The 20,020-nt window shown below is 43.9% G+C and overlaps 1 protein-coding gene across 2 annotated transcripts; it reads left to right on the forward strand.

Annotated features, from left to right (window-relative positions):
• Positions 1 to 282: 282 nt before the first annotated feature.
• On the forward strand, positions 283 to 18,493 carry AAR2 (AAR2 splicing factor). 2 transcript variants are annotated; one of them, XM_079783996.1, is made up of 4 exons: positions 283 to 321; positions 3,189 to 3,996; positions 8,052 to 8,281; positions 17,197 to 18,493. In XM_079783996.1, the coding sequence occupies exons 2-4, from the start codon at positions 3,240 to 3,242 to the stop codon at positions 17,362 to 17,364; spliced, it is 1,155 nt and encodes a 384-aa protein (XP_079640122.1). In that variant the 5' UTR covers positions 283 to 321; positions 3,189 to 3,239; the 3' UTR covers positions 17,365 to 18,493. The 2 variants fall into 2 exon arrangements, with proteins under 2 accessions (XP_079640122.1, XP_079640123.1); XM_079783997.1 differs by lacking the exon at positions 283 to 321 and adding an exon at positions 331 to 629.
• Positions 18,494 to 20,020: the final 1,527 nt, after the last annotated feature.

A 20,020-nucleotide genomic window follows, 5' to 3' on the forward strand; every position in this document is an offset into this window, starting at 1 on the left:
GTGGCTACTAAGCAGCCATGACCCTGACCCCAGCTTCAGTAACCAGGACTGATGAGACCAGCAGATCTTGGCTGGTAGATGTGTTTCTGAAACGGGATATAAAATGCACAAAAGTTTGACAAAAGTTGTTACCCACGGTTCTGGAGCTAAAACAAGAAACTAAAAGCAAAAGGTATTATGGGGCGGAACCTGCCGACGCGGACCGCTTGTCCCGCGACCTAGAGATCTGCCCGGGCGCTTTTTCCCGGAGCTCTTGTCCGGCGCCAAAGCGGACTTCCGGTGCGCTTCCGCGGTGCGTGAGCGGGGGCGTCACCGAAGTTGGTGAGTGCGGCTGCCGGGTCTGTTTTAATTCCTCTCCTTTCGTTGTTTGTGTAGCGGGGCCACCCCCGTTCCCGGCCTGAGGTCGCGGAGAGTGCCCTGAACTAGGGCGCCTCGCTGGGGTCTGTGGGCTGGTGGTGGGACCCTGGCGTCTCTAAAGGCCTTTCTCCCGAGAAACCGTCACGGAGAGAGCGTCCCCAGTACTCCCCGGGTCACCGGGGTAACTTCGGTCTTTCCTAACTTCAGAACTTGGGGACCCGAGACCTTGGCTGCGCCCGACCTGGTTCTGTCCGGCTCTCTGTAACTTTCTGGTAAGGTCTGGTAAGGTCTTTCCCCGAAAGGAGCCTTTGTTTCTCAACTACAAAATGGATAACCATGTTTTTATTAAATAAATGTTTATCAAGGGTCTAGTATGTGCTCGAGGTATAAAAAGCATCAAATCTCGTGGAGGTGACAACCCTCGATTACACATGTGCAAAATTGCTGACTTGGGACGTGAAATGAGAGTGTATCACAAGAGACCCGACCTAGGAAGCTTTACGGAGGAGATTATTGGGCTGAGATGAGAAAAATTAGTTGACAAAGAGAGGAGGGAAGAGCTTTATAGCCAGAGGAGCTTCCCGTTTGAGGGTCTGAAAGAGGCCAGTGTGACTGGAGCAGAGCTTGTGTGGGGAGCATGGTTTGAAACCAGCTGGAGGAGTTGCGAGGACCCAGACCATGACTTTTGGTTTTCCAAGAACCACCTGGGAAACCACTCAGAGGGTATTAAAAGTGGGTGTCAACATGCCTAGATTGGCATTTTGAAAAGGTCACTCCAGCTGTGGGTGGAGAATGGATTGGAGGGGCTAGCGCTCTGGGTGAGTGTCGTGGCGGTTTGGATTAAGGAGGTGGTGAAGAGAAGTGGATGGATGTGATTTTCTGCATTCCAGGGCGTCTTCTCTGTGTCAGGCCACATGCCAGCTGCTGAAGATATAATGAATAGAATTACAGGCTGATGGAATTAGATTGAAAGGAATTATCAAGGAGGAGCACACAGATGCCACAAGGGAAAGTGGCTAAATGAGGAGCAATTTTCTAAATGTAATAGCTGTGCGTTTAGCAAATATTCATAAAGTACCTTCTGAATTTAGGGTTGGGAATAGGAAGATGATGTATAAATTATTTAGAGCAGTGGCTTTCAGGCTTTTTTTGACCGTGACCTACGGTAACAAATACATTTTATGTTGCAACTAAGAGTATGTACACAAACACAAAGCTTCAGAAAGCAGTTATTATCTTCATCATTCCTGGTGCACTCTAATTTTTTTATTCTGTTCTTTTCATTACAAAATAATAATACTGGCTGAGACTCTAAACTGTTTCTTAACCCCTAACGAGTTGTGACTTGAAGTCTGAAAGAAAAAAAAAAAAAAGCTGATTTAAAGTGAGGGTCATTTGTAGTGTTTTGGGTTAAGGCAGTAAAATATACCCTAAACATTTTTGGGAAAGGGTTGGTCTTCCTTTCTTCACTGTTTTCTTTTGTTTTGATTGTGTAAAATATAAAGAGTAAAAAGAACTAAGCACGCCAAGTCCGGTTTGGCTCAGTGGATAGAGCGTCGGCCTGCGGACTAAAGGGTCCCGGGTTCGATTCCGGTCAAGGGCATGTACCTTGGTTGCGGGCACATCCCCAGTGGGGGGTGTGCAAGAGGCAGCTGATCGATGTTTCTCTATCATCGATGTTTCTAACTCTCTGTCTCTCTCTCTTCCTCTCTGTGAAAAATCAATAAAATATATTAAAAAAAAAAAAAGAACTAAGCAGGCCACTGATTCTTCTCTTTGTGACATTTTAGCGTCTTGTTCATATGTCTGGCTAGATTGGAAGTGCCTAGAGGGCAGTGACTGTCTTACTCTAGATGTTTTATTTAGTGCCGGGTAAAGATCCTGGCACAGTGCAGGCATACAGTGGTTATTTGTTGAATTAAATAGGTACATGTCTTGGGACTAGACGGGTAGATAATAGTTTGGCTTAAATTAATTCATGTTGGAACCATTCTTATAAATACCACAGAGGCAGTGTCTGCCTACAGAAGTTTTACAGTATGCCCCCATAGGTGGTCCCCCATAGGTGGTTCAGAGGTAGGGAAAACAAGTGTTCTGAGCTCTTTCCCTTCTAAATACTGATCCGAGGCCAGCCATGCCACCTAAATCCATTCTGGACGAGTGGCCCAGAGTTGCCACTGACTGTGGGCCCTTTGGGAAGTTGTTTCACTCCTTGGACTTTAGGTTTTTACGTGTAAAAGGAGAAGGGAATGTTTGTGTTTAAAAATTCTCCACTTCCCAAATTAGTTGTGAATTTTAGATGCTGAGCACCCACTTTCCACCTCTGTCCATTTCTGGGCTTTCCCTGAGGCTTATGGGAAACGGGGTGTGTATTTGATTCAAGCATCCTTCTCAATTCTTCTGGGACTTTCTAGCAATAGGTTTTAGGCAGAGTTATAGTTTAGAGTGGACCATTCAGGCTTCCTCTACTTTCATCCTCCATAGTGAGAGAGAGAGAGAGATCCGAGAGCAGATCCCGAGTGGACAGTGGGAAGAACACTGGCCTGGAGGGCAGGGTACCCAGGTTCTAATTTGTGTGACTTTGTATGTCCTTGTGTGACCTGAACATGTTACTTCTCTGGTGTCTTTTCAGCTGTGAAGTGAGTATTCTTGCTCATTAAATTAAAACACAAAAATTCTCTTCTCTCTGAGTCTCATATTTTCATCTGTAAATGGATGTAGGGTTGTGGTGAGGATTAAGGGAGATATTGCTATCAGGGGCATAGAGAATGCTCAGTAAATGAAGTATTCTTTCCCAAATTCTGACCAACTCTGATTGCTTTCTTTTTCAGCTGTTCTGAAAAATACGAAGGGTTCTTCTTTGGTCACCTATCACTGCATCCATGGCTGCCATGCAGATGGACCCTGAGCTTGCCAAGAGCCTCTTCTTTGAAGGGGCCACTGTAATCATCCTGAATGTGCCCAAGGGGACAGAGTTTGGCATTGACTACAACTCCTGGGAGGTGGGGCCCAAGTTCCGGGGTGTGAAGATGATTCCACCAGGCATCCACTTCCTCCACTACAGCTCAGTGGACAAGGCCAATCCCAGGGATGTAGGCCCTCGTATGGGCTTCTTCCTTTGCCTGCAGCAGCGGGAGCTGACGGTCCTGCGCTGGAACTCAGTCCGAGAAGAAGTAGACCTTTCCCCAGCCCCAGAGGCTGAGGTGGAGGCCATGAGGGCCAACCTCCAGGACCTAGACCAGTTTCTGGGACCTTACCCATATGCCACGCTCAAGAAGTGGATCTCACTCACCAACTTCATCAGTGAGGCAACAATGGAGAGGCTGCAGCCTGAGAGCCGGCAGATCTGTGCCTTCTCAGAGGTGTTGCCTGTGCTTTCCCTGAAGCACACCAAGGACCGGGTGGGGCAGAATCTACCCCGCTGTGGCACCGAGTGCAAAAGCTACCAGGAAGGCCTGGCCCGGCTGCCTGAGATGAAGCCCAAAGCCGGGACAGAGATCCGCTTCTCAGAGCTGCCCACACAGATGTTCCCAGCAGGTGCCACGCCAGCAGAGATAACCAGGCACAGCATGGACCTGAGCTATGCCCTGGAGACTGTGCTCAGCAAGCAGTTCCCCAGCAGCCCCCAGGATGTACTCGGTGAGGAGGAACAAGGCTCTTTGGGAGTGGGCCAAGGAGGGGTATGAGATTAGGGAGTATATCTAGGGTTATCTAGTCTAGGGGTTCCTAAAGTTGGCTAGGAGGCAGTCATGTCCAGTACACTCAGTAAAGATACAGATGTCCAGGCCTTAACCCTGGAGATTGACTCAAGGGATCTGGAGTGGGGCCCCAGCGATTTATCTGTCTATTTATGTAATAAACACAAACCCTAGGTGAACCAGATGCAGACAGTCCTGTGTTTGGGAACCACTGACATGGCCCAGCCCCTCACTTTACAGATTGAGGTCTATAGAAGGAAGGATTTGCTAAGTGGTCAAAATGAGACCAGAGCCAAGGGCTCCTGGTTCCCAGGCCTCCCACTTCCCTCCTCAATTTGCTCCTGACTCTCAAGGTGTTGGTCTCTCTACTGCTTAGACCAGGACAGTGACTTTTTAAAAACATTATTATAGTTTTTGTTTTTTTTTAATATATTTTTTATTGATTTTCTACAGAGAGGAAGAGAGAGGGATAGAGAGTTAGAAACATCGATGAGAGAGAAACATCGATCAGCTGCCTCTTGCACACCCCCTACTGGGGATGTGCCCGCAACCAAGGTACATGCCCTTGACCGGAATCGAACCTGGGACCTTTGAGTCCGCAGGCTGATGCTCTATCCACTGAGCCAAACCGGTTTCGGCCATTATTATAGTTTTTATTTCCCCCTTATTACAAAAATATATTCATCATAGAAAAAACCCACACACACAATAAAATTCATTCTAGTTTCCACAGCCTAGAAATAACCATTTTTAACATTTTGGTATATTTACTTCCCACCTTTTACATATAAATGTATATACACTGAGTGGCCAGATTATGATGATTTCTGAACAAATAATAATCTGGCCACTCAGTGTGTGTGTGTGTATTAGAGGCCCAGTGCATGAATTTGTGCATGGGTGGGTTCCAGCCAGCCTGGCAGGAGGAGGGGACATGGGTGGTTGGCTGGCCTGCCTGCTGGTCGAACTCTGGTTAAGGGGACAATTTGCATATTAGCCTTTTATTATATAGGATATACACTGAGTGGCCAAATTATTATGCGTTCAGAGATCATAATAATCTGGCCACTCAGTGTATAACTATGGCTATAGATATTTTATTTCAGTCTTTTCTCTATGTTAATTTCTATGTATTTTCTTTTATTTATTTTTTTTTTAAATGACACATTTGGTATTTATTTCAAAATAAATCAAAGAACAAGCTATAATTTGATTATCATTGTAGGTGGGTGATGGATACATAGGGGATCAAGTGTATTATTTTCTTTTGTATATGAAAATTTTCATAATAAAAAGTGAAAATATTTTAAGTTCTTGTATAAAAATATGCAACAAAGAGGCTCATAGTATTACTACTGAGGACGATTCATAAACATTGCAAGCAAAATAACTTAAGCTGCCATAAAGTACTACCGTAATGTAAGGAGGAAAATGCACCAATCAGAAAGGATATATGCGCCCCTCTGTTCTCTATGTATTTTCTTTTAGTCTTTTTTAAGTTCAATTATATTTTTGTATGTATATGTGATTTTTTTTTTACAAAAAATAGAATTATGGTATATCATTTTGTAATTTACTTTAATATAAACATTTTTCTATGTCACTGAAATAGTCACTCCTTTTCATTGGCTGCTTAAGTTCCATAGTTATTGAACCAGCCCAATGCAGATGGACCTTTAAGATGTTCATATTTTCCCTATTATAAGTGTTGTCCAGTGAACATCCTTATGTGTATTTCTGCATATGTTTAGCGTTGAAATTGTTGGATCAGAGCATGTATGTTGCCTTTAGAAGGTTGTGCGTCCTCACCAGCTATTGGGAGGCTGTTGCCTGTTACCTTTGACTTGGCAATTTAGCAAAGGCTTCTTCCATATGGGTAGTTGGAGAATGACGTCTTATTTCAGTTTACAGTTGACCCTGAACAACACAGGTTTGAACTGCATGGGTCCATTTATTTTGCAGATTTTTTCCCTCAATAAGTACCTGTACTGTTTTTGATCCCAAATTGGAAGTTCCCAGATGCAGAGGGCCTACTATGTGTGTTGATCTATGCATTTTACATGGGGGACTTGAGCATTCACGGATTTTGGTATGGGAGTGGGTGTCCTACCATCAACCCTCTGTGGATACTGAAGGACAACTAAGTTTTTGTGAAGTCAAAAGTTATAAGCAGATTTTTGACTGCACAGAATGTCTGCTCCTCAACCCCCATGTTGTTTAAGAGTCAACTGTATTTTTCTTCAGTTACTAGTGACAGCAAACATTCATCACATCTTCAACAGCTATTTATATGTATACAGTATATTTTACAAGTTGCCTAGGTATTTGCATTTTTTTTTATTGGAACATCAGTGAAAGTTTTGAATATAGGGCCTTTTAAATCATTGGCTCAGCTGATAAGAAGGGACATTTTAATGAATGTATTTTAATGCATTACACAGTATTTTCATTTAATAAGTAACACTTGAAATTCTGGCTTAAGAATGAACAGAAATCCTGTTTTCTACTTCTAAAACATTTCAGTTCTTTAAAGTAATCTCGTGAAAAGGTCTGTTGCAGGGATAACTTTGTATCTGCATGACAGCTCTTTGAAATTATTTCTGATCTCATAATTTTAAAGTAGGCCAGAAATGCACGAATTTAAATAAATGCCCTAAATTCAGAGAATAAGCTTATGTTTTCAGAAGCCAACCAGTAAAAGCCAACTGAAGAAGGATATCATTAAGCTCTATCACACAAAGAAAATTTGACTACATATTTTGAAAATATCGGTCAAATGTCCTACCAGGTAGCTAGCTAGTCACACGTGTTTGAGTGTATCTGTTGTTTTGATGACCCATATGTAGGTCCACAGAAGCCCTCATTAAATTTGAGGAGAGACAGAACATCTCTGATCAGCAACAGTATATTTTGGTAACCAGTTTGGTAACCAGTTGCTTGGCCAAGTATAATGGCATCTAGATCAGCGATGGCCAACCGGTGGTTCATGGACCCCTGGTGGTCTGAGGTCGGAAAGGTTGGCGACCGCTGATCTAGATCATCAGGTCTCTTTGTTTGAGACAGGCATCCGATGGAAATGTTGGAATAATAACTAATATTTATTGAGTGCTGCTTTGAGCCATACATTATTTTAAATGCTTTACATATATTCATTTATTTAATCCTCACCTTTAAATAAGGAAATTGAAACATAAACAGATTAAGTACTGTAACTTGCCCAGGGTCACAGCTGCTAAGTGGTTGAGCTGAGATTCGAACACAGGCAGTTTGGCTCCAGAGCCCATGCTCTTTCCCCCCAAGTTTCTCATAGAGATTAAACCACAGAGACTGTGATTAAACAATCAACCCTGGAACAAGTCCTCCCAAATTTTCCTCTTCTGGGAGGCTCTAGAACTGTTCCCAGCCAATAGAAAATCTGTTTTATCTTTTCATTGTTCACATTCCTAAGGGTTAGATGTTTGACCTTGTGCACGTCCCTTGGCCTCATGTATAAAATGAGGCAAATACCATCTTTTCCTGATCACCTTGTGGAGTTGGGCTGAGGATTACATGGGGCAATACAGCATTTCCCTGAACCTGAAGCAGATTATCTGCATCAGAATTAGAGCTACAAATCATCTATCCTCAGCCAGGATCTCTGCGGGTGAGGCTTGGGCAGCTTTATTTTTAGCAAGCTCCTCTAGTAATTCTGATAGGCAGCCAGGTTTGGGATCCACTCGGCATGATATCCATGAGCACATTTTGTAAACTCTTTAAATGCCAGGCAAATACTAGGTGTACCTCTTCTCTTGCAGTCTGATTTTACAGAAATCCAAATTTATAGCAGTTCAGCAAACTTTTATTAAGGACTGGCTTGTTGCAAGACCCCATGCTGGTCTCTGCAGGAGTGACAAGGAGAAAAGACCACCTCTTGCTGAGGCCCAGTGGAACTGTCGGGCTTATAGAGTCAGCTGGTCCTCTTCTCCCTGAGGATCATCTCCTCTCTGTGCCTTTCAGGTGAACTTCAGTTTGCCTTTGTATGCTTCCTGCTGGGGAATGTGTACGAGGCTTTCGAGCACTGGAAGCAGCTCCTGAACCTCCTGTGCCGCTCAGAGGAAGCCATGGTGAAGCACCACACTCTCTACGTCAACCTCATCTCCATCCTGTACCACCAGCTCGGCGAGATCCCCCCCGACTTCTTTGTGGACATTGTCTCCCAGAACAACTTCCTCACCAGCACGTTACAGGTGAGCAGTCTTTTGCACCCTGAGAAGGGTTACCTTTTTGTTTCTGGCTATTCTTTCATGACCCAAAGTGTTCTTAATTTTAGTTTCCTAATCTTGGGCTGTTTTCTGGTTCTCTCTCTCCTACTCGTTTTAAGCTCCTTGATGCCAGATACCCTTTCTCTGTCCCACCCTCTCTCCACTTGCGCCCAGAGTGCCTAGCACTGGAGTACTTGGAATTTGAATCACCTCCACCCCTTTGAGTTACTCAGCTCAAAACAGTTTTTCCTTCTCCCTGTAGCCATAGCTGCAGCCCAGTAGGACAGAGTTTGGAACATCTGCAGCTCTTTAGATCTCATTTCAGCATTAAAGTAACTTTGATTTCCTGTGTCAAACAAAATGTGCCAGTTTCTGCAGAGATTCTCTGACAGAAAAAGTGAAATTTGCTTTTAACTTGGCAATTAAATTTTCATTATGAGTGGTAATTAGGGAAGAAGCTTCAAAAAACAATCTTCATCCTGTGCTATTTCCTCCCTTTGCAAACAGATTAGCTTCCTTTATGTTCTTGGGAAAGCCTCTGTCACTCACATTTCCTAACTTTCTCAAGGCAGAGCTGCAAACTGTCAGTTTCCATAGTTTCTGGCCCGTGAACTGCTTTTTTCTCCCTGTATGTTAGACCCCCACAAGACCCGCTCCTTACAAGGTGGCTATTCACTGACCTCCCTCTCACTCCCGTGCAGGATAAGGGACTGAACATTCATTAAGTGCCTGTTGGGTATCAGGCACCATGTTTATCATACTCTATGGGTTTCCTCATTTGATTTCCTGGAGTGCTGCAAGGCAGATAGGATTATTCCATTTCACAAACGACAACACAGACTCAGAAAGGTTAAGCAGTTTATGTAAGTTCACACAGCTGGTAAGTGGCAGAGTCAGGATTTGTACATTTGTATTCAGGCCTGCATACTGAATACAATGTAGCCCCCCACGCCCGAAGGATTCTTGATTGATAGTAGTGGAGACACCGTCATGCCTGTTTCTCAGAGGTACAGAACACTTTTCTAAAACCAACATACTGTTGGAAGAGTCCCTGTGAGCAGGCAGCTGACTTGAAACTGGCAGCTGGAGGATTTGTGCAGACCATGGGGATGAGTCAGTCAAGCCGATGGCTTGAACCTGGTGTATTCCACTTCAGATGAATTATAAAACTGCCCTTTTATTGGTTCTTAATATAAAAGAGAAATTAAATCCTTTTATCCTTCCTCTGCAGGGAAAATCCCCACCACAGTTACTGGGTTGTGGGTTACGGAAGAGTAGGAGGCATCAGCCTGCTAACTTGCCTCTGGCAGTGGCTGAGGTCCACAGCAATATGTGCAACCCTCATGATGTGTGTTAATGCTGTCGCACAAACATAGGAGGGCCACACTGGGTTGCTGGCTGTTCTAACCATTGTCAGCACAACCGACAGCTGAGCTCTAATTGCTGAGGCTTTGTTGCTAGCAATGATTTACGAAGCAGAAAGGGCCCAGCTGGATTGCTGGATGCCCCGGTGGGGTGTGCAAAGCTGATGGGTGGAAGAATTCTGTCTTTGGACTTTTCACCAAGAAAATTTGATGTTCTTATTTGGAAAAATCAAAACACGTGCCTTTAAAAAAAAAATCAACACGTTTGTGAGCGTCCTTTCTTTAAATACAACATTCTCCTGAACGTTTTGCGGATTAGCCAGGGTTCCTGCCCTCCGGAGATTTGTTCATTGATTTAGCAGGTGTTTCCTGAGCACCTGACAAGACTAGAAATATAGCTGTGAGCAAGACAGACAGAGTCCCTGACTTTCCGCTTACATTTTGGTAGGAAAGTAAGTAAATGAATTAACCAAATAACTCCAGAAAGCAATGTGTTTTAGAAGGCAGTCCTGCCTGGTACCATTTCCCTAACCCACACCTTTTGGTCTCATCTAGGCTGCATCAGAGTCTGTCAACTTCCATGCCTACCCTGTCAGTCCATCTGTCTCCCACTTTGCCACCTGAGTTGCTGCTCTAAAATGCACATCTTATCCTATTTCTCTGCAACTCCTCATTGTCTAGAAAGTTAAAAGCCCAAATACGGGTTACAAGGCCCGATCTGTTCTAACTCCTAACCTCTTCTCTAGCTTCTCCTTCGTCTCCCTGTTTTCCTCCATCAACTCCAGTGACATGGTCTCCTTGCAAATTCCCAGACATGCTGTGCTGTTTCATGCCTTCTTAAAAAAAAAAAACGTAAAAAAATAACACATAACAAGAGGTCTACCCTCTTAACAGATTTTTAAGTGTATAGAACACATTGTTAACTATAAGCACAGCAGATCTCTAGAGCTTTCCATCTGGCATGACTGATGAAGACATGGGTGTGAAGTGTCATGCCTTCTTAACTGAACCTGACTTTCCCTCTGCCTGGTGTGTACTTGTTTACCCTATGAGATGCCCTCAAAACATCCCACTCTGTGAAGCCACACCTGATCTCTCTCCTCTCCATACTGTTAGCCTGCTTTGTACTTGTCAATATTATATTGCACAGGCTGTCCTTGCTGAAATTTACATATTGTCTGCCTGACTGCCCCACTGAGCCTTGAACTTTCACCCAAAGCCTGTTTTGTTCATCTGGTTATTTTAAACACCTAGTCAAGGCCTAGCACTTACATCTTCGTGTTATTTGTTGTTTTTAGATAAATAGAGTGTAACTCCTATGGCAATGTAGATGGCCCTAATGTGATAGATGTAAACAGTGAATTCTAATCAAAGAGCATTTGGAGCACCAAAGAGAAATTGGTTAATCCAGACTGTGGTTGAAAGTTGAGGGGACAGAGGATCAGGAATGGCTTTTTGCAAAAGGTGTGTGGGGGGCGGGGGGGTGATGGCATTTGACTCTGAGCTTGAAGGATGACTGAGATTTCAACAGGCACAATATAGAGAAGGTTATTATAAAACTTTTTTTAATGGAAAGTTAAGTCGATGCCATCTTGGCAGTGAGAATTCAGTCCCCCCCCACACAGAGGCACTCACTCACTCACTCAGGGTGTTTATGACTGAATGAATCAGCCCATAAAAGCCTTCCTTAGCCAGCCGCCTGCTCTCCCCCCAGGTAGTCAAGTAAGTGGAACTGGCTTTCTTACTTAGGAGCTTAAATGGCTACTACCCGTGGAGAGGGGCTGGTGTTTGTGTGTGTGAGCACTTAAAGGCAGCCACGTAATGGCCTCTGCCGTTAGAGGCCCTTTTGAATAAATGCCACTGGTTTTTACAAATCCCATGGATTTAGCTTGAATAAAAATTATTTGTTTTACAAAAATAGATACAGCTTTTTTTCTTTTATTTAAAGCTACTTGAGTCACTACAATTTGTTTAAAACCAATGAAACGATAATCTGAATTTAATAGAATATTAGAAAGTGAGTTATGTGCAAAATAAGAATTCTTATTGCTGATTGCATAGCATTTAGGGCATATAGTCATGTAACCTGTTTTTTTAAAATACTTTTAGTCACAATGGGCCATATATGCTTTCTAGCTTTATTTCTTGAGTATTCTAAATGCCAGTGTCCATCTTTAACTCTTGAGAAAAAACGTTGGCTCTGACAATGATGTCTATAGTGTTTTTATCATCATATGATCAATTTCACCTACCTACTCCCAAACCTCCCGCCATCAGCAGCCTATTACTTTTTTACACTTACTGTGCATTATCTCATTTAGCCCTCAAAACAATGCTCAAAATTAAGGCTATAATCCCATTTTATACATGAGGAAATAAGATCAGAAAGGTCACATAATTTTGCCCAAGACAACCAGAGCTAATAGGTGGCAAGGCTGAGCTTTGATTCTAATGCCTGCAGTGAGCTCTCATATATTAGAGCCCCAGACAAAACATCCCAAATTCTTTAAACTGATCTCAGAATTATTCCCACTGCTTTTCACTTTCCTGGCAATCATTGTGAAGTGATAGTCTTGCTTTTAACACCACTTTCTTCTTCTGCAAGTAGAAATAAAATGTCCCACCTCTGGCTTGTTTTAGTCTAAGTTGAAAAACCATTTGGGAATTGAAAAAATTCAGAAATTTCATCCTTTTTGTCTAGCCAAAAAGGTAGGATAAGACAGTGACTCAGCTACCTACCTTGGTATTTTAAATTTCTCAGGTGACCTGACTGAATTCTATTTAACTTGGGCCTAAAAGAAGACTTTTACATTTCTGACTAAAGTAATTTATGATTTTATAATATGCAGACTTAGTGATAAAAGTAGTAATACCTTTTTTATATTTAGAAAAAATACCCAATGGATGTACTTTTAGTTTTAAATAAATGCAGTTGTTTGTGTAATGTTGTTATCCTATTTCAAAATATTTTTTTAAATATCCAGGATTATTCTTCCTATATTAAGAGGATTCATTTCTCAGTGATGCTAAAATTGTTTACTTGATTTCACTTTGATAAAATAACCAGATCATTACAAAGTTTCCTGAAGAAGGCATTAAATTAATCTAAAAATAAGAGAACCAAAGTAAATTATTGCTTGGAAACTGGGTATAGTCTAAACATCTCCTTTTCTGAATTGTGAGTTTTTAAAATATCAAGTTTTTAAACTATAGGGATAAAAATAAAAATAGGTCAGTGAATGTCAAGAGGCGAGGGATAAGGGAGGGTTTGACCACCAAGGTCAGCACAAGGATGTTTGTTAGAGTGATGGAACTATTCAGTATCCTAATGGTGATGATATGTCCTTCAAACTCATAGAACTGGAAAAAGAAAAACTGTAAGTATATATCAATCTTGATTATATCATATAGTGGTTGCATGGGTGTATGCATTTGTCAGAACAAATCACTTTAAATGGGTGAATTTAATTGTATGTAAATTATGTCTCAATAATGCTAATTTTTTTAAGTCAAATTTTTTTTAAAAAGTCAACCGGGCCTGTGCCCTGGATCCTGGAGGCCTGCAGAGGGGCCAGTCCCAGAAGCACCTGGTCGCCAAGCCCCTTGGCTCTCCAGGGCAATGGTAAAAATACGAAGGATGTATCAAGTCTGTGTCAACACAAGAAGAAGGTCTTGATAGGGAAAAAGGATTGAGATTTCTTTCCTTGGACTGGATCTTGCTCAACATTTATCACTTACTTGCTCAGCATTTATCACTGTTCTCATCTGTATAATGGGAATAGTCATTTCCTGTCTTCCTACCTCCCAGGTTTGTAGTAAAGATTAGATTGACAAGTTCTTTAAAAAGGACAAAACACTTTTCAAATTAGAAGCCTTATTTTTCAGACTGAAGGCTTCTATTTACCTGCTTCTGGTTGATTTTATTACCAGGCAATGTTTGAGAGATGGGTGGGAAGGGTGAGTGATGAGTATGGGCCCAGCCTGTTCCAACCTCTCACTACTGGCCATTGCCAAATGCAGGGCAGTCCCTACATCTCATTATCCTTTCAGTGAATGTCCTATGGGCCTAACTCTGTGCCAGGCGATATGCCATGTGGGACACATGGATAATTCGAACTCATTCCCTACTCATAAGGAACACAGGTCACAAACACTGTGAGAAATGCCAGAATGGCAGCTCGGGCACAGTGCTAGGGGGACGGGCTGGAGCAGGTCATTTCAGCTTGGACTTTTATAAGAGGCATGTCTCAAGCAGGTGGTTTATGAGCTGGTGGCATGCAGGGGCCTAGTAAATAAGCCACCTCCTCCCCAGGATGAGTCCCTAATTCTGTCCAGGACTGTCACATAATTATTGAGCAATTATTTGGTACCAGGCACTACAAAAGTGAACCACAAATGGATGTATGTCATACTCTGTGCCAGGAGTGAAACGCAGCCGTGAAAAAGAGTCATTGCTTTGGAGTTGCTCCTCATCTCTTGGGAGAGTTCAACTATAAGTGGACTGTTACCTAATTGAGATTGAGGACATGATCGCGGTAACTCTGAGCACTGGGGGAGCATTGAGGAAGGAGCACCTGACCCATCCTTGGTCTGGGAAGACACCCTAAAGGAGGTGATACGTGAGCTGAGCCAGGTTACTAGTAGAAATTAGCTAGATGAAGGAGAAGGAAGCAGGTGGAAGGGTGTTACAAGTAGGAGAAAAGCATGTGTGTGTAGAGGCACAGAAGAGGCAGTAGAGCATGTTTGGACCACTGTTCAGTGTGGGTGGAGAGGAAGGGCTGTGTAGAGAACAGAATAATTTACTAAGTAAGGAGGGGAGAAGGGGAGGCTTTTGATAATTCAACTAGCAGGTTCCCCGGGACCTCTGAGGACAGATTCATGGGTGTGTGGGGCCTTTGGAGCTAGTGCTGTTTGAAACGGGCTTCTCTGCTTCCCATACCAGGCCCCTCCCCAGAGTTCAGCTGGGCCCCCTATTGAGTGCTCCATGGCACGCTCTGTTAGCTGCCCACAGACAGGCCGCCAGCTTCCCCACTGCCCTCTCGCCACCAAGCTCATACAGCCCCTCTAATTAGTTATTGATCTGGTACTTTGTTGTGGCTATGCTTCCCGCTCCTCTATTTAGTCAGTTCCCAAGTTAATGAAACCAAATTCTGTAAACCTCCCTTTTGCTCCTCCTCCCCCCACCCCCCCCCCCCCCCCACACACATACATCACTTCTCTCCCTGCTACCACTCCAACAAAATGGCTCCAAACAAAGACCACTGAAAATGGGCCTTGCTCCTCCTGCTCACAGAAAGAAGCAGGTAGAAAGGGCGTTGTCCAAGGAATCAGCCACAGAGGATGCCTGTTACCTTTGTCAGGTCAAGGCCCCTGGAGCCCAAGTCCTTCCGTGGTGGTCTGCGGGCCACTTGTGGCACGAGGGTACTGTGGATCAGAGATCTTCCACCCTCATGCTCCTGTGTCTGTGGGGAGCTAACAGGTAGTCTTGGAAAAACTATTACTTCCTTTCTGGGTAGCTTTGATCCAATCATTTAATTTCTCTCAGCCTCCATTTCTAAAAAATAGGCATTCAAGTGTGTCTCCCCACGGCATTTTGAGGATCTATTGGGATATTTTTTAAAACTTATTTGAAAAGAGTAAAATAATAGGAGGAATAATGGGTTTGCTATTATTCTTAGAAGGGGTTGGATCTAGGACAATCCAGAATAGAGTTTCAGATGTAGAGAACATTACTGTTCTGCCCCCTCCCATGTTTATATTAGATGAAACGGAATTAAAAAGAACATCAAGCCCTGGCCAGCATTGCTCAGTGGTTAGAGTGCCTGAACACTGGAGGGTCCCGGGTTCGATTCCTGGTCAAGGTCACATGCCTGGGTTGCAGGATGATCCCCGGGCCCCAACAGGGCACATGTGGGAGGCACCCAATCAATTTGTCTCCCTTACATTGATGTTTTCTTTCTCTCTTACTCCTTCGCTTCTTCCCTCCCTCTTCCCTTCCACTCTTTCTAAAAATCAATGGAAAAAATATTCTCAGGTGAGGGATGACAAAAACAAAAACAAAAAAAGAACATTAAAACAGGGAATTACTATCCAGAATATATAAAGAATTCCTACTGATAACTCAGCAACAACAACAATAACAAAAACCTGATTAAAAATTGGCAAAGGGCTTAAATAGACATTTCCCCAAAGAATATATACAAATGGCCAAATAAATACATGAAAAAATGTTCAGCATCACTAATCATTGGGGAAATGCAAATCAAAACCACAATGAAGTGCCACTTCACACCCATTAGGATGGCTACTATCCAGAAAACCAGAAAATAACAGATGTTGGCAAGGATGTGGAGATATTGTAAGCCTTGTTCATTGCTGATGGGAATGTAAAATGATGTAGCCACTGTGAAAGAAAGTATAGTGTTCCTCAAAACAAACAGAATTTTCTTACGATCCATGAACTCCACTTCTGGATATGTACCCAAAAGAATTGAAAGTAGGGACTCTACGAGATATTTTTACACCCGTGTTCATAGCAGTGTTATTTACAATAGCCGAAAAGTAGAAACAACCCAAATGGCCATTGATAGATGAATGGAAAACAAAGTGTGGTATAGACATACAATGGAATATCAGCCTCAAGAAGAAGGAAATTGGGACACAGGCTACAACATGAATGAACCTTGAGGACAGTATGCTAAGTGAAATAAGCCAGTCACAAAAGGCTAAGTATTGTATGATTCTACGTATGTGAGGTACCTAGAATATTCAGATTCCTGGATACAGAAAGTAGAGTGGTGGCTGCCAGGGGCTGGGGGAGGGTGAAATAGGGAATTGTTATTTAATGGTTTCAGAGTTTCATTTAGGAAAGATGGAAAAAGTTCAAGAGATGGATGGTGGTGATGGTTGCATAACAATGTGAATATACTTAATGCCACTGAACTGTATACTTAAAAGTGATTAAAATTTGTAAATATTTTGTTATGTATATTTAACACAGGTTTTAAAATGATAATGTAAAAAATTGGTTAAAATGGTAGCTTTGTGTTATGTATATGTTATCACAATTTTAGAAAAAGAACATCAAAGCTTTTAAGGGGAACAGAGACCTCTAACTGGCAGCCTGTGGCACATTTAGTTTAGAGCAGCAATCCAACTTCATTGGCTTAGGGTCTGTCATTTTATGGGATCCAGGGGCTTGTGAGCCCCCCAAGCCCTTTTAATACCAGCTGGTATAGCTACTACCTCTTCCTCTGAGTTACTGCCCAGGTGCCCAGTAGGTCTCCCCAGGGCCAGGGCCAGAGTAATGGGGCTTCTTCGCCCAAGATAGTAATTTTCCATTCTGGTCCTGCCTCAGCTTCTCAGCAGGGTTTGGACCTTGTTTCTTGGTTTGGGGGAGCACAGCAGGTATCCTGGGCCTGTGCCACCAGCAGCTGATTTTCCCGCCCCAGAGAGCTGAGCACCATGAGGAAATTTCCACAGCTTTCTCGGCTCCCTCCTTGTTCTCAGGAGTGACTTATCCTCTGTTCTCTGTAGGTTTTCTTTTCCTCTGCCTGCAGCATTGCTGTGAATGCCACCCTGAGGCAGAAAGCTGAAAAGTTCCAAGCTCACTTGACCAAGAAATTTCGGTGGGACTTTGCAGCGGAGCCGGAGGACTGCGCCCCGGTGGTTGTGGAGCTCCCCGAAGGGGTGGAGACGGGCTAACTGGGAGTGCTCTGGGCTGGGAAGACACCTTCCCACATAGCTGCAGCCTGACCTCTCCGCTCACCCCTTGTCCTGGACCTGCCGGGGCAGCAGCCCCACCAGGTTCTGCAGAGATGGAGCCAGAATTCCCTCCTTCACCACTACATGCATTCCTTTAGTGCCAAAGAGGCTGTACCATCCTGAAGGCACGTTCGTGGGCTCCCCATCAGCCCGGCCTTGGTGCTAACCTGACTGACTTCCAGATGGACTCTTACAGAAGCTCTTGGGAGAGACCTGCCTCAGCAGCAACCTACTTCCTTCTGAATGAGAACTGATTGCGTATTCCACAGGATGATTAGAAAGAAAGAAACCCTGGACTGCCGAGGGGTCTGCGATGTCCGTTGGTGACTTTTAAGTTAAGCAGAGGGCAGAGGGAGATGAGCCAGAATTTCAGTCTGCCTCTTGTTGAATGGGAATACATCGCAGAAAACATGGGCATGTGACCACTCAGGAGCCCCAGACTGGGGAGGGCGTAACACAGAAGACAGTTGGGTTGTATCTGACAAGTCATCAGCTTTTGCTTTTCCATCTACGTTCCTTTCTCCTGTCCAAAGGTCCCACTGGGTAATCTTCCCAAGATTGTTGTGGCCCCTGACTTCAGGGGCCTTATGAGTGTGATGCCTCTCCCATGTGTTCTATTCTGAGACCTCAGACCCAGAAGTGGGGCTTGGCAACCCTCCTGCATGGCCCTGTTCCTCAGCAGAGCCGCCATGGCTGTTCCTGATGACCCGGAGATTCAACAAGAGAAAGGTTCTTGCTCTGGACAGGCTTCTCAGCCCTGTTGGAGTTCTGTGCCTTTATTCAGAGCTCTAGAGATGACTGGTCAGCCTAGATTTTTCCATTCCTGCTGTGGAGCTTTCAGCCACAGGAGTAATGATGCTGGCGTTGCCTGGGAGTCCTGAGGGCATGCCCTTTAGGCACACAGGCCCCTCATCCTGACCTCGAGCTGTGCTATGATCAGAGTCCCTGTGCTGTTTTCCAAGGCTGCAGCTCACACCAGGTTTCTAAATGAGAATTCCTGCTGGTTCCACTTGTTTCCTTGGAGATGTTTTTCCAGGAGCATAATGTACATTAAAGGCTTTGAGTTGAGACTAAATCCCCTTGTGTGTGTCTCTTTTGCAGTTAATCTGCCCAGATCCCAGAGCAGCCAGGCCACTGTCCATAGACACATCTCCCTACTGAGCACCAGGACTCACCCAACCTCTGCAGTCTCAGGAGGAGGCAGGCAGCCAGCGTTGCCTCCGGTTACCAGTGGGGCTTCTGAGACAGAAACTCCTGGCAGGATTGAGGCCCTGTATCTGTATAATAACCAGAAGTTTTGCCTTCTGTGAATTTGCTGTCCTTTTCCTCCCCAAAGCCCGCTCATCAGAAGTACTTGGGAGCTTGTTAAAAGTGTGGGTTCCGAAAGAATGAAGTCCTGGTCTATGCTACACCATGGCTGAACTTGGAAAACATTGTGCTGAGTGGAAGAAGCCAGACATACAAGGACATATTATGATTCCATTCATTTGAATTGTCCGGAATAGACAAATCCATAGAGACAGATTAGTGGTTGTCAGGGACTGGGAGAGGGGGATGGGGAGTGATGCAAATGAGTACAGGGTTTCTTTTTGGGGTGAAAGATTTTAGAATTAGGGGTGATGGTTGCACAGCCCTATGAATATATTAAAATCCACTGAAAAGTGTGTACACTTTGAAGTGGTGAATTTTATGGTATGTAACATATCTCAATTTTTTTTTTATTGATGTCAGAGAGGAAGGAAGAGGGAGAGAGAGATAGAAACATCAATGATGAAAGAGAATCATTGATCCACTGCCTCCTGCACGACCCACACTGGGGATCGAGCCCGCAACCTGGGCATGTGCCCTGACTGGGAATCAAACCATGACCTTGATGCTTAACCCCTGAGCCATGCGGGCCAGGCTCATTAATAACTTTTAAAAGTGCACATTCACAAGGCCCACCCTGCAGGGATTGAGAGATGGGGAATCTGGATATAGCCTGGATACCCTCAGTGTTGAGTAACCACCTTGAAGTGACAGCATTGCAATGTAGTACCCGGACCACCATTAGGTCAGAATTTAACTCCCACTGGCATTATCAGGGCAGCACCTAGAAGTTGGGTCATGTGACTTTGTTCTCCAAGCTTGTTGATCTTAGGTCCACACCGACCACTTCCCACCAGTGCCACATACACAAACGGGTGAAGGAAATGTCACTACTATTTACTAAGCGCTCTGTTCTCTCACTTCACTTACTCCTCAGCACAATATGCGGCAGGTATCGTTATCGTCCCATTCTACTGATAGGAAAATGGGCTCAGAGCTTCAGTCATTTTGCCAGGGTCTCACCGCAGGGAAGGATTGAAGACAAGAGTCAAGCCCAGGCCGCTGCATGCAGCTCTGTGATTTACTCCTTCCTGCCCAATCCCTGCCTCCCCAGATCTAGCCTTGGCCTAATGATAGCCACTGTGTGACCTGCAGCCAGCCTTCTCTGGGCCTCAGTCTGCTTCTGTATAAAATAAGAGAGTTTGCTTGGACTTGGGGTTTCTGACATAGATTCTCCAGGCTCCCTCAGGTATTTAAAAGTGAACCCTTGTGTTATTTTAAATGTTTT

This window comes from Cnephaeus nilssonii, assembly GCF_951640355.1.
Source record: "Cnephaeus nilssonii genome assembly, chromosome: 11".
In the NCBI taxonomy this organism is placed as follows: Eukaryota; Metazoa; Chordata; class Mammalia; order Chiroptera; family Vespertilionidae; genus Cnephaeus; species Cnephaeus nilssonii.